Source organism: Squalius cephalus (assembly GCF_949319135.1).
Source record: "Squalius cephalus genome assembly, chromosome: 10".
In the NCBI taxonomy this organism is placed as follows: domain Eukaryota; kingdom Metazoa; phylum Chordata; class Actinopteri; order Cypriniformes; family Leuciscidae; genus Squalius; species Squalius cephalus.
The window spans coordinates 20,149,668-20,164,518 of NC_137131.1; the positions used below are offsets into that span (position 1 = coordinate 20,149,668).

At 37.1% G+C, this 14,851-nt stretch overlaps 2 protein-coding genes across 3 annotated transcripts in view; both read left to right on the plus strand.

Moving 5' to 3' along the window:
- Nucleotides 1–10: 10 nt before the first annotated feature.
- Nucleotides 11–11,572, plus strand: cfap52 (cilia and flagella associated protein 52). The gene is made up of 14 exons (XM_079884154.1): nucleotides 11–153; nucleotides 301–500; nucleotides 642–778; nucleotides 949–1,077; nucleotides 2,328–2,427; nucleotides 2,571–2,687; nucleotides 2,985–3,085; nucleotides 3,243–3,413; nucleotides 3,538–3,686; nucleotides 5,759–5,904; nucleotides 6,965–7,116; nucleotides 8,132–8,234; nucleotides 9,889–10,000; nucleotides 10,329–11,572. Exons 1-14 carry the CDS (start codon nucleotides 90–92, stop codon nucleotides 10,502–10,504), a joined length of 1,857 nt encoding a protein of 618 aa, XP_079740280.1. The 5' UTR covers nucleotides 11–89; the 3' UTR covers nucleotides 10,505–11,572.
- A 990-nt stretch (nucleotides 11,573–12,562) lies between these two features.
- usp43a (ubiquitin specific peptidase 43a) overlaps nucleotides 12,563–14,851 on the plus strand; it is a 113,758-nt gene continuing 111,469 nt past the window's right edge. For both annotated transcript variants that reach the window (XM_079883217.1, XM_079883218.1), the window contains exon 1: nucleotides 12,563–13,737. In XM_079883217.1, the coding sequence (XP_079739343.1) occupies nucleotides 13,147–13,737 (591 nt within the window). In that variant the 5' untranslated portion in view covers nucleotides 12,563–13,146. The remainder of the gene's footprint in view (nucleotides 13,738–14,851) is intronic.

The following is a 14,851-nucleotide window of genomic DNA, read 5'->3' on the forward strand; positions in this document are numbered from 1 at the left end:
CACAGCGTGCCACTGTTGCCTAGATACGTGTGTTTAGCTCCCGAAGCCAGCACCCTTTTCAACACACATCCGAAGCTGCAAGTTGTATCATGATGGCAGAAGACACGCAAGAAGTCCCTCAGCTCGCATTAGAGGCTGTTATTGGGTTTAATGGTAAGGCGAACTATGAAAAATCTCTCATTTGATTGTTTGGTCTTTAAAATTTAAACAATACTCTCGGTATTTGCTAAGATGGAAGTAACGTTAATTCAACGGTATCAAAGCATCTAACTTAACGTTAACGTTACATTGTTTATCCAGGGCATGTGTTTTCTGGACTCAACGTGCATCCAGACAGAGAACATATTATTTATCCTCTTGGCTGCACTGTTATTATTAAGAGTCTGAGAAGTGGAAAACAGGATTTCCTTCATGGCCACACGAACAACGTCTCTTGCATTTCTGTGTCTAAAAGTGGGCGCTATATTGCATCTGGACAGGTCACTTTCATGGGCTTTAAGGTGAGCCGGAGCAATAAAAGTAGGAAAACACAATTTATTCACATATATCCTGGCAGATGCTTTTTTTTTTACTGTAAGACAGGGCTCCCTTAGTAGTCCATTCTTATAACCTTGGAATGAGATGATCATTTCTCACTACAGGCTGATGTTATCATCTGGGACTATGAGAAGAAGGAGATTTATGCTCGTCTTGTGCTCCATAAAGCTAAAGTTGAAGATCTTAGCTTCTCCCCAAATGACAAGTATCTGGTATCTCTGGGTGGACAGGATGATGCCAGGTAAAATACTTCTTATTGCAGTGATCTTAAATTGATTTCCCATTGCATATTTCAGTTTGGTTTCTCACCTCTTGTGGTTTGATTAGGCAATATATATATTTATTTTATATTAATTAATCTAGATGTACATTAGAAAGTCCTTTCTTAGCATGTTTACGTTATGGTTTTAGTATCGTGGTGTGGAACATCGAGAGTAAGAAGGCTATATGTGGCAGTCCTGCTTCAGCACAGAGTGCTGGTCACTGCTTCGCCATTGAGTTCACCAACCTGAACGATGAAATCTTTGTCTCAGCTGGAAGGTAAGTCCAATTTTGTGAGACCTTTTTAGTATAACGATGCACACTTAATCTCACATTAAATGATTTCTGAACGATCAAATATATGATTGTCTGATTCATAGGCCTATATGAAACATTTTTAATGTTTCTTATGATCATCAAGTCTGCATTTATTAAGCACACAAAATTAATAATATTACAATTTAAAACAATGGTTTTCTATTTTAATATACTTTAAAACATAATTTATTTCTGTGATGCAAAACTGAATTTTCATCAGCCATTACTCCAGTCTTCAGTGTCACATGATCCTTCAGAAATCATTTTGATATGCTGATTTGATACTCAGTTATTATCAATGTTGGAAACAGTTGTGCTGTTTGATATTTTTTTTGGAACCTATGATACATTTTTCAGGATTCATTGATGAATAAAAAGTTAAAAAGAACAGTATTTATTTAAAAATAGAACATATTCGAACAATATAAATCTTTACTATACATTTAACAAATCCTTACTGAATAAAAGTATTAATTTCTTTCAAAAAAAAGAAAGAAAAAAATGACTGACCCTAAACTTTTGAATGGTAGTGTAGGCCTATATCCTGAAAAAAGTATCATATGTTATTAAAAAAAAGCACTTTTGTTTCCAACATTAATAATAAATCAGCATATTCGAATGATTTCTGAAGGATCATGTGACACTGAAGACTGGAGTAATGGCTGATGAAAATTCAGCTTTGCATCACAGAAACAAATTATATTTTAAAGTATATTAAAATAGAAAACCATTATTTTAAACTGTAATAATATTTCACAATATTACTGTTTTTTCTGTATTTTTTCAAATAAATGCAGGCTTGATGAGCATAAGAGACTTCTTTCAAAAACATTAAAAATAATAATGTTGGTACACACACACACACACACACACACACTTAATGTCACATTAAATCATGAGATTGTTGTGCATACAAAAATCTCATTTGATTATTAAAATTAAAACCAAAATGAACATTTGAAATGCTAACTAATAGTTCCTATACTGGCACACCAAAGCAAAAGATACAAGTAAGTGTGTTATTTGGTGAAGAGTCTAGCATACCTTTTGCACAATTATGTAATTTATATATTTATATAATATTCTGTAGTCAGAAATCAGTTGAGCACTATATATACTACAGATTGATGTAGTGTGTGCGTGAAAAAAGTGCTTATCGCTTTCTGCTTTCTATGTTAATTTAGAGTGTGTTTGTTTGTTTTTCCCCCAAGTGGAACTCTACGTGTGTGGGAACTGGATTTACCCAACAGAAAGATCCGGCCCACAGAATGTCAGACAGGACAGCTTAAGAGAATTGTCAAATGCCTTGAGGTGAGTGAGAAATCACGGCTACTGCCGGTTCTGGTTCTCTCTTCTTCTTTTTTTTAACTGCTCATTCCATAGGTGGTTTTCAACGTTTTTTGAATGGCTAAAACTGGTATATAAAACATCACTAAACGTAAAGTGTTTTTCAGATCCCAAATGATGATAATTATTTCTACTGTGGAACTACAAGTGGGGATATTCTGAAAGTGAACCTGAAGACTAGGTTGCTCAACAGCTGTGGACCTGTTAAACAAAAGTTCAGCAAGGTGAACCTAATTTTGATTTTGATTTAGCACAGCGAGCAGCTAAGAATAATTTTTTTTAAGTTGCCTGTTTATACATATTTAATTTATTAATATTATTAATTTATAATTTATTAAAATGATCAATATTTAATTTCTCTTTGACTGTTTTATTATCTCTTAGACTACTGCTATTATTTATTGCACTACACAGTCCAAGAAACACGATTAAACAGAGACGCAAAAAACAAGCTGAACAACTAGTTTGAACAACAACAAAAAAAGGATGAAATTTTAAAATGCTTTGTCTTGTTGTCGCAGGGAGTGAACTCTCTTAAAGTCTTGAAGACCGGGGATATTTTAGTTGGATCAGGAGATGGGATGTTGACTTTGTGCTCAGGAGGGAATTTCAAAACCATAAAGTCTGTAACAACCTTGGTTTCCTCTTCTTTCCTCTTCTCAGTTTTTTTCTTTTCTTTTATGTGCTCTTTGTTTTCCTCATTTGTTATTATTTATTGTTTCTATCTGCCTTCCTCTCATTCAACCACTAATTACGGTTAACTATATGATTTGTGACAGGAGTGTTCAGTTGGAGGGAGGGGTGACGTCGGTTGCCCTGCGTGGAGACGGCCATCAGTTTTTCGTCGGGACAGAGACAGCACAGATCTACAGTTTAAGCTATGCTGACTTCAAACCAGAGCTCATTGCAACAAATCATAACAGTTCTGTAAAGGATGTGGCCTTTCCTTTGTGAGTAATACATGAACACCTCTCTTCTGCCACCAGAGGGAGACATTAGCTTTGTATTGGTGGCCTAAGTAAAATTCATTGACGTCCATCTATTTGTGCAAATCCTCTCTATCACTCTCAACAGTGGGACGTCAGAGCTCTTTGCCACCTGTTCACTGAATGATATAAGAGTGTGGCATGCTGAGTCCTCCAAGGAACTTCTGCGTATCACAGTGCCCAACATAACGTGCAACGCTCTGGGCTTTATGCAAGATGGCCGGAGCATCTTCAGTGGTCAGTCTCATAGAGGATGACCTGTTGAAATGGTTTGAGGAGCATAGCGTTGCTTTTCTATGTTGATGTATTTTTCGTTTGAAACACTTTTTGTACACTCCTTGGCAAAAAAAAAAAAAGGTGGCCAAGCCAAAAATGGCAAAATATGTAGTGGTATTTAAATGGTCTTAACCATTTTAATCACAAATCACTGGTCAGGAAATTATCAAGATTTGCACACCTACTGTAGATAAAGTAACAGCACGGAATACCCTTCCCCAATTTGTAGAAAGCTTTTTACAGGAAGAAGAGTCAGGCTACCTCTACATTAATCTGGATAGATTTGAAAACAGAGTTTTGGTTTCAAACACTCTCCGTCCACATTAGCGTTTTCCAAAAGTTTCTCATCCACACTGAAACGTCGGAAAACTCTAAATTCACCGTACAGCGCATGTGTAAACCCTCATAAAAGCTCACTTAGATGATACAGACAGAACAAGACAGATTCAAGTTATCACGCAATTATTCTGGCAGGATCATTTTATTTAGCAAAATATCTCACCATTCACCAATGCGTGCAGGTCACACTCACCATTTTATGTTTGGTCTAAAACTCAACTGGTCTCATGTTTTGCCGCAGGACAGCATATGCGAGTGAATTTTCTGTCATCTTTACCGGACTGTGGTATGAAGAGTGTGCAAAGTAACATATTTTAGCAACTGTGTGAAAGTGAACAGCACATAACAGGCAAAATACCAGTATAAACATTAATATCTATGGGTTCAATATGCATCACATGACTAAACTTACGTCATCGTTTTTAAATACCTCCGTTTTCACAGTCCACACTACAATGCGAAAACAGCGTTTTCAAATGTATCTGCTTTGGAGAGCATTTTTCAAAAAGCTTTGTTTTTGTTGCTAAAAACGCCGTCTCAGTGTGGACGGAATGCCAAAACTGAGAGAAAAAGATGCGTTTTCAAATGAAAACACTTTAGTGTGGACAAGGCCTCTGTGTTATTCCTTTCAGTGTTGATGGCTTCAAACAGTTCATGAGCAGTTGAAAAATGTCTCCTAGTTCGTTTGAGTTCATTTGTGAGACCAAATATTCACTATAGTCTTCAAATCTGGACTCTGACCTGGCCTTGTTCTCAAGCCACTTCTTGGTTGTCTTTGAAATTTGCGCAGGAGCATTGTCTTTTTGAAAAATAACATCTGATCATGTTAAGATAACTTGCCATTTGTGGGAAGCCAGCCATTCTGCAATATTTTCCTGTACTCCAAAGCATTAAATGACTTTTCACAGTGAAGTAGCTCACCAATACCAGCAGCTAAAAAGGCTCCCCACACAATGACACCTCTTCCTTCATGCTTCGCTGTGGTAGAGAACAGAGATACATTTATTATTACACTTCTCACCAGATCTTCGAAGACACCCTCTGGATCATCACCATGCAACTTGTGTTTCATTGTGATTCATCACTCCACACAAATCTGCTGATTCACACTGAATCAAACTTCCAGTTCCAATTTCTGCCAAAAACTTCATTCTGTCTTTGATGACAGACCACAATGGCATTTTGAAGTTCCAATAATTAGTGGTTAAGACAATTAAAAGCTCAGGGTTTAGCCATTTTTTTAGCCCAGGAGTGTACAAGCTGTAATAAAAGTACAAGCTGTATCTTAACTAAAGACACAGACAAAACACGATACTACTTGGTGTTGCTAGTTGGATGCTGGTTAGATTTATCATTTTTATTTAAATAATATATAATAAATGGATGTTTAACATTGTAAATATTTTATTTTTTATTTGTTTATTTGAATATGATTTATTGGATTATTTACTTGTTAAAATTATTATTATTTTTTTTTTTTTTACAGTTTTTGCAGTACACTAGAATACAGATGACCTCAAACCTTATATACATGGAGTCACTAAACTCCAATAGTTAATTCATAGGGTCTTTTTATCGGTATTTAGTAATAATAAAAAGTTTGAATTATGCAATAATTAATTCACTCATTTAACATGTTTGGAGTTCAGTACAATGCAGTTACAGCTTTCTTTATTTGATAACTTTTTTGACAGCTTGGAACGATGGGAAGATTCGTGTGTTCACTCCAGAGACCGGGAAGCTGAGGCTGATAATTCATGATGCCCACAGTATGGGAGTGAGTGCCATAGCAGCAACCAATGACTGCAAGTGGATTGTCAGTGGAGGGGGAGAAGGACAGGTACGTGCTGTATCAGATACACATCATAAACTCACTCTTGAGAGCTGTGCTCATGTTTTAGATTAAACAAATGACATTAAAGGGTTAGTTCACCCAAATATGAAAATTCTGTCATTAATTAGCAATGTCATTGCAACTTTCAAGGCCCTGAAAGGTAGTAAAGACATCTTTAAAATAGTCCATGTGACTACAGTGGTTCAAATGTAATATTATACATTTTAGACGAGAATATATAACGAGAATAGTTTTTGTGCGCAAAAAAACAAACAAAAATAACAACTTTATTCAACAATTTATTCTCTTCTGTGACAGATCTACGCTATTTGCGTAGTAAACACAGTACAGCGCTTCCGGGTTCTATGTCAGAACGCCGGCTCACCATTGGCCAGCTCCTGCATCAGCATCACACGCATGTATCGTGGTGCTCACGCGAACAGCGTCGGACAATAATTAGCCGGCATTCTGCCATAGAACCCCGAAGCACTGTACTGTGTTTACTACGCAAAAAGCGTAGGAGATCTGACACAGAAGAGAAGAAATTGTTAGTATTTTGTTGTGTTCGGAAGATGAACGAAGGGTGTGGAATGAGGGTGAGTAATTAATGACAGAATTTTCATTTTGGGGTGAACCCCCTTTAACCCACTTAGTTCATGGCTACTTACCTAATTCATAATAACAAATACATTTTTGTGAAATATTATTTTAAGATTAAATTAATTCCTTTTTTTGAGGGGAAAAAAGGGCTGCGGAGTGAAACGAAACAATTTTAAAATGTATTAAAACAGTTTTTGATCAAATAAACGCAGCCTTGGTGAGCAAAGGAGACTTCTTTCAAAAACATTAAAAAACCTTTAAGACTCCAAATTTTTGGAGTGTGAATGTAGGAAACTAGTTTCCTTGGGAAACAATCAAATACACAGTTTAGCTTTTATTATACTACAGTATCTATTTTACAGAGCCATGTAATAATAAGTAGAGATGTTTTGGTTGTTTGTAATCTAAAACATCCTTACAATAAATGCAGAATAAATGTAAACCTTGACATCTCTCTGTAATGAAGGTGCGAGTCTGGGAGATATCCCAGAAATCCTATCGACTCATTGAGACCATGAAGGAGCACAAAGCCACAGTTAACTGTATTAAGATCAAGAGTAATGACAAGGAGTGTGTGACGGCCAGCTCTGATGGAGCCTGTATCATCTGGGACCTGGTGTAAGTTTGAAGAGCATCAGATCATAGATATTTAATCTAGACGTGAGAGAGATGTGTATGTATGTGTGTGTGTGTGTGTGCGCGGGTGTCTGTGTATATATACATATGCACACACACACACACACACATATATATATATATATATAATAATATTATATATATATATATATATATATATATATATATATATTATGTAAACACAAACTTTTATGCTAGATGTGATTAATCGATTTGACAGGACTAGTTAAAAAGTTAAAGGGTTAGTTCATCCAGAAATGAAAATTGTGTCGTCAGTTACTCACCATTATCGTCGATGACGTTCCAAACCCAGAAGATTTTCGTTAATCTTCGGAACACAATAGACCTTAGTCAAGGTAGTGCCATATTTAATTTTTGACAGGAATGAAAAAAACAACTCTCAGTAGGCAAAAACTCCATAAAACAGTTGAGTTGTGAAAATGATGTGATCTAGGACCTTTATACAGTGCGTGCCATTGTAAAGACTGTACATCTATCCCTCACAGCCTTGTTTTCATCTGCGTTAAATTTAATATGGTGACTAAGGTCTATTGAATATATTTTGAATGTCTTTTTGATTTTTAATTTTTGTCCCTCTATTGAAAGTCTATTCACCCAAAACTAAAGGAAATGCGGTTGAGCTTCCATTTGCCATTTTTGAGTGCTCTATGTATGTTCGCTTTAACAGTATTTATATGTGAATAAAAGCCTAAATTAAATCTGTTCATCATATAGTGATTGTGTCTCTTCAGAAGACTTGAAATTAAACCACTCGATTCATATGGATTTATTTTACTGATTATGAACGTTTTAAGGCATTCAATATTTGGGTGAATAGACATGAGAGTGAGTAATTGATGACAGAATTTTCATTTTTGGGTGACCTGTCCCTTTAAATCATACACCTTCACATGAACCAAATATTCAGAGTACAGATTTGCTTTGTGAAAAAACATTTAATTTGATGTCATCTTTAACTTCATATGTCTGGGTTCAGGAGGTTCATCAGGAATCAAATGGTCTTGTCCAACACCCTGTTCAGTGTTGTATGTTACCACCCTGAGGAATACCAGATCATCACCAGTGGCACTGACAGAAAGGTACAAGACTAGACTGATCTAGACTGATGTACTGGCATGTGTTTGAGAGAGAGAGAGAGAGAGAGAGAGAGAGAGAGAGAGAGAGAGAGAGAGAGAGAGAGAGAGAGAGAGAGAGAGAGAGAGAGAGAGAGAGAGAGAGAGAGAGAGAGAGAGAGAGAGAGAGAGAGAGAGAGAGAGTTTCAGAGATAGAGAGTTTCAGAGAGAGAGAGAGAGAGAGAGAGAGAGAGAGAGAGAGAGAGAGAGAGAGAGAGAGAGAGAGAGAGAGAGAGAGAGAGTTTCAGAGATAGAGAGTTTCAGAGATAGAGAGTTTCAGAGATAGAGAGTTTCAGAGATAGAGAGTTTCAGAGATAGATACTGTGTGCACAACAACTAGCTGACTAGCTCTCCTAGTCTCCTGTGGATGTACTTTAGTATGATCCGCTCATTCTACTCTGTGCCAAATAGTCCATCTGCTAGTTTAGGGCACAGCATCAGTGTCCATTTAAAGAGCTTATTATAATACGTATGGTCGGCTGTGTACATACGTCCATCACACAGAAGCAAAGGAAAAATTGCTATCCTCAGTGCTTTCATTCATATTTCATCTGTGGGGGTAAAAAAAGTAAAAAATTTTACATCATGATGTTATGTTTTATTTAAAGACCTTATATTATTTGCTAGTAGCTTAATTTATTATCAACAATGGTATTAAAGGAGCGTGTATAACATTTTGATGAAATATTTTGTGCATAAAGAACAAACGTGTGCAGTTCAATTTCAGCCATCTAATAGCAGTCATTAATAATACTCCAGACTGTAGCCAAACAAACACAAATATGACTCCATTGTTGTCCAGGAAAAGCAGCCAAAACCAGCACAGTAGGTACAGTACTTGAAAGGACACAATGCTGGGGTCATGCCGGATACCCAGTACTGGCGCAAAGCCTGCTGGGACAGATCCATCTCAATGAGGCGTACCAGACCTGCTCTGTCTGAAAAAAAAAGAAAGAAAGAAAAATGATTTATGACAGAACAATTCTATCAAGTTTTAAAAGGTAATAGCACTACCTTTTAAAACTTGATAGAATTGTTCTGCCATAAATCATTTTTCTCTCTTTCTTTTTTTAAACATGTTTTGAACAGCCTCATAAGTATGAAGTTTGATACATGGACAGGTTGTTTTAATAAAAGAAAATCATTCAGAATCAGAATTTCTTTCATTTATTTGTTCCTTTTTTTAAACGAATAATCCATTTATCAAAAAAAAGCAAAGCCATATCACAAAAGTGAACATCCCCATTACTGCTGAAATGCAATAAGTGGCCTACGGAAATTACATTTATGTAATATATGTTGAGTACAGGTTCAGATGCAACAGCGCAGGACAAAGAACAACTGAAGGCTTAGAGCCATTCGTTTTTTCTTGAGTTGCACTATAACAAATTACATCTTGATTTTTCTCTCTTATCTGAGTGCATGCTGAGAAATTATATTGTCTTTCTTTTATAATATTATATTATATTTTGTTATTCAATCAAATTTATCAGCCATCGTTGTGATTTTTTTTTTTATTTGATTTAATTAGCAACCTTATTTATTTGTTTTTATTATACCACCATTAAACCATTTAGACTAGGATAAGACATCTTACATGCAATCTTTAACCGTTCAACAGATTGGCTACTGGGAGGTGTATGATGGTTCTGCAATCCGAGAACTTGAGGGCTCCTTGTCCGGAGCTATAAATGGCATGCACATTTCTGAGGAGGGAAAATATTTTGTGACTGGTAGGTACCTTCAGTATCTTTTCTCATGCTGAGTTATTTTCACCGAGTCATTCTTCTGTCATATGGCGGATGTAACAGTAACAACAGGTGGCACAATAAACAATATAAACAGAAGTATTTATAACGCTGCAGAAAAGCATCATTCGCAAAACAGCTGGATAAATGTCTGCTCGCCAAACACTTGCAGAATTCAAACTGATCCCAGCAGTTATTTTTAAATGAGTTTCACAGTTTGAGTCGATAAGGTGCTAATCTAATATTCCTGTTTTTAGTGCGTATTCATGCTGCTTTCTGCAGTTTAATGCTAAACATCAAACGTCTCTTTCAGGTGGAGATGACAAACTACTGAAGCTCTGGCACTATTCTGATGGCGAAGTGACCCACGTTGGCATCGGGCACAGTGGAAGCATCACAAATGTGAGGATCTGTCCCAACAGCAGATATATTGTCAGCACCAGTGCTGATGGAGCGATCCTAAGGTGGAGATACCCACAACCCTCATAGAACCCTAAACAGTCAATAAGATCATCTAATGCAGTTCAGATATGATGATTATTAGAGAAATATACATTTGCCTTGCACATATTATAAAGATTTAAAACCCAACAGAATAGATATTAAATTTGCTGTCATATTTTTAAGAGCAAATGCAGGGCCTTTGGATTTCAGTTACTATATTTAAACATAATATTACAAATGAACTTGTCGCCATAATCTGCAAGAAAACATTATTGTATAATAAAGTATTTTAATGTCACAGAACCAAAAAGACTAATGGTACCTTCTGCTCCTTTTTCTTGCAAATAATTGTAGAACAAATTAGGTTATGAATTCTAATGAGATTTAAAGGTACCATTAAACAGTCCAACTCCAGTCATTTCATTGAAATAAAGCAGCTTAGAGCCCCAGTTTCTGAGGACTTTTTGTGAACTGCACTGTCAGCTAATATATCACCTGAGAATCTCCAGAGAGTTGGCGGGGGAGGTTTGGAGAAGTACAGCGAGGCATGAACCCAGCATCTGGATGTGCCTGTCCCAAATTTCCTCTCACCTATGAAGAAGTCTAAATAATGAATATCTTAACCCCTAACAGTAAGGATATTCAACCATATTCAGTCAGATAGGATTTTTTTTGGAGGGAGATGAGGGGTGCTCTGCTAACTTACATGCTTTGGCAATAAAAGTGGTTTCGTATGAGGTTTCAAAAGCAATTTAGTTGAGATCTAATTAGTAACTGCAGATACGTATCAGAATCTTCATTATCTATAAGTGAATATTATGCCATGCTTTACATTGTGACAGTTCATTGGTATAGCCCACACTACAGACAGCGCAGATCTGACTATCCAATGACCTTGTTGTTGTTGATATAAAGAAATAAAGTAGCAAAGTGAGTGGGTGGTCCAGTCACAATGTTCTCAGTAATCATATACTGTAACAGTATTTATCTGTCTTGCAGGTAAGGTGTCTAATAATAAAGATGCCTATCAAAGGAGAAACATGTATAGTGTGTCTGATAAGACTATATCATAAATGTTGGTGTTTTACAGATTAGATAAAGTCTGTAAAATCCTGTGCTGAGTTTATTCTTTTTCTGCTCTCCGTCTTCCTTGCTTATAAGTGTAATGGGGTTACAGTTATGAAAATACATGAATATGATTCAAGACATGAAAATAAATCATGGAGACACTTTTAAAAGAAAGCACTCAGGGCAACAGTAGGGGGCTCTTAATGCTTTATAAAAAGACAGACCACAACTGTGGTATAATTGCTTATGGACCTCAGAATATTTATCATAATTAATGTTCATGTCAGTGGTTCACAAACTTTTTTACTCCAAGGCCCCCATTGTTCACAACAATATTGGGAGGCCCAATAACTGTTTAATTTTTATTTTTTTTATTTAACTTTCTACCTGATTTCTATAACTACAACTTCTACAACTTTCTACAGTATTTTAGAGCTTGATATAACTAGAAAACATATATTAATTATAAAAATGCCCATGGAGTTTTATGATTTTATTCATTTACATGACATGATCTAGAAATTACACTTTAAAAATTAGTCTTTTTCAAGATGGTAGGATCCCTGGTTCTTCTTATTTCTCGTCGTCTTCTTCAAAAAAGCAAGCTGTTAAAGGGATAGTTCACTTAGAAATTAAATTTTGGTATGAAAAAAATGTGAAAAAAACAACAACAACAAAAAAAACTGTTGGCCCACCGGGACAATGCCTGTAGTTGGAGAATCACCCAGGGCTTTTTTTTACAATACAGATTGTTTCAAAGCAGCTTTACAGAAATAACAGAAAGTAATGGAAAAAAGTTCCAGAAGAAAATATTACATTTACATTTTTGTTGTAAAAAAGTTATTAATTTAGTTTATTTGTATATTAGCAGCTCTGCAGAAAACAGTAATGTCATCGTCCAGCTCAGTTCAGTTCTAAGGGTGTAGTTACATTCAAGCAATTTAAGGCTTGAAGAGTTTGTTTTTTGTTTTTACAGGAAAAACGTTTAAATATGTAATTTTGGTGATCAAAGATTAGATTTAAGGGGGACTTTAAATACGGAATACATACAGCAATGTTTGTGTTTGGAGAGGATATAGTTGAGCAGCGATGAAGCAGGTAAATACAGGTGTAGATGCACTTCCGTCTTCGGGCTATTCATTGGTCACGTTCACTTCTCCCAATACATGTTCAAAGTAAACCAGGCTAATAAGATTCATAGTGGGAGGGTAGAAAGCCGTGTATCCACCATTCAGACCCATACTCCAGCCAGAAGCCAGAAAAGAGAGCGGAGAAAACAGCCAGTAATGGGCATCCACACACGAGCACGCACGTAGGTGTGGTGTAAAGAACAAGAGTTGTGACTGAACGGAGTTAAGCCCAGTGCCATTTCAGGTGCGAAAGCGTCATGGATAAAGCGAAACCAGCGCAGCTGAGATCAGCGATAGGGAATGTCGGGACCGCGTTAGTCATCATGAGCCTCGGCGCCGACACCGGTGCTTTTGGAGTCTGTTTTTCATCGTCGTGATGGTTTAGTGATGAAGAATTTCGAGACGCCTAAGACGCCGTGTCTTCACACCGTAGTGCACTTGTTTCTCTTACTGACTTCTGATCGGTTTGGGTGAAACAACAGACTAAACATGGATACGCCGAGGGAAACCAGGAAACAAACAATCAAAGCCAAATCAACCAAGCGCAAGAACAAAACGCACAAGTCCCAGAAGCTGTTCAGAAGGAAATCGTTGAGATCGCTTGGAAATTTTATGAGCAGGATTGTCAAAACTTTGGGCACTTTAGCACACTTGGGGGACGCGGACCAGCCGGACGCGGGAGAGGATGATGATGGGGGGTTTGGGGACACTCTGAGCGCCCACAACTCTGGGAATTACAGAGAGAACTCGACGAGGAAGACAGTTGCGCCCGCATCATCTTATGGATCTGTGAAGGAAAGACTGTCCTGGTGCTACGGCGAGAAAACTCCGGGAGTTCAGGGTCTGAAGAATCACGGAAACACCTGTTTCATGAACGCCGTGGTGCAGTGCCTGAGTAACACGGAACTTCTGGCAGAGTATCTGGGTCTGGAGCAGTATAAATGTGAATTATATGAGCGGAGGATCAACGGGGTGATGAAGAGCGAGGAGGTCAGGGGGGAGGTGACGGAGAAGCTAGCGTCGCTAGTCAGGGCGCTCTGGACGCTCGATTACACGCCTCAGCTGTCGGTGGAGTTTAAGGTGAGTTTCGACCAACTCACACAATGGCACGCCCCTATTAGGCTAATCAACATAGTGTAGACAACTTCTTTGAGAGATCCTTTCTTTAAGTGTAGAGTGGAATCGTTTATTTTTGCTTTAAACTAAAGATCATCAACAGGTGAGTTTGTCTGAACAAATTGAACTGCATCCCCGAGTCAACCAAATCACAGACATTTTGAACCTATAATCGATTCTTTCGGACATGTACTTTCGGAATCGATTCTTTCGGACATTGATGGTGGTTAACAACAACACCGACTCCGAATTAAACCGAGAACAAGTGATAGCAAACGCATTTGGAATAAAAAAAAAAAAATGTAGCAGATTCTAATTGACTTTCATGAGGTCAATCATGGTTGCTACAAAGTAAACTGGGACACTGAACACCTTTATAAACAACACGTTTGTTCAAAACATTTTGGAGCATGTATAGATGCCACGCTAGGTCAGGATAGGACTGAACCACTGAATCGTTCTAAATTGATTCTATAAAACGAACTGTTCAGAAGAACCGATTCACGGAAATAAATAAACTTCCTCATCACTAATTCAAAAGTCTGCTCTATGCAGTCAAGTGTCTGTGGTGGAAGTGGGAGGGGCTTAGAGTAGGAGGAGACAGGAGGTGAATCACCTGTCAACAATTCCACCAACTTGTTTCGCAAGAATGCAGAATGTTTTTAATTGTCAAAAGGAGTTTTGTTAGATCAGAAAAGTCATTTGTTTTTACTTTGTTTTCCTTTTTGCAGGAAAAAATGGCAATAACACTAGTTTAAACATTATGCATTTAAAACATCCAGATAAACAGGATAAGAATCCTGTCATCCACTAACAGCAAGATTGCTCACAGCTATTTAGTTATGTACAAATGCCTTGAAGGCACAGTATCTAGAATCTTGTAACTTAATGCTTTCCTAGAGAAAGAGAAAGAGAAAGAAAAGGAGAGAGAGTCGCACATTAGTCCACATTCTTAACAAACTTTGCCCCTGGTGTTCACATTCATTCAGATCTGCCCTGTTTACCCTTTATGAGGACAGTTTCTGCTCTGTCTATAGACCTCATTAGCCCATAGTATCAAGTGTATCAAAATGCACCC

Excerpts from the sequence above, each read along its gene's own strand:
- cfap52 (XM_079884154.1), top strand. The coding sequence starts at position 90 with ATGATGGCAGAAGACACGCAAGAAGTCCCTCAGCTCGCATTAGAGGCT. Across the intron at positions 1,078-2,327 it reads ATCTTTGTCTCAGCTGGAAG|TGGAACTCTACGTGTGTGGG; the intron begins GTAAGTCCAATT and ends TTTTCCCCCAAG. Across the intron at positions 3,687-5,758 it reads TGGCCGGAGCATCTTCAGTG|CTTGGAACGATGGGAAGATT; the intron begins GTCAGTCTCATA and ends CTTTTTTGACAG.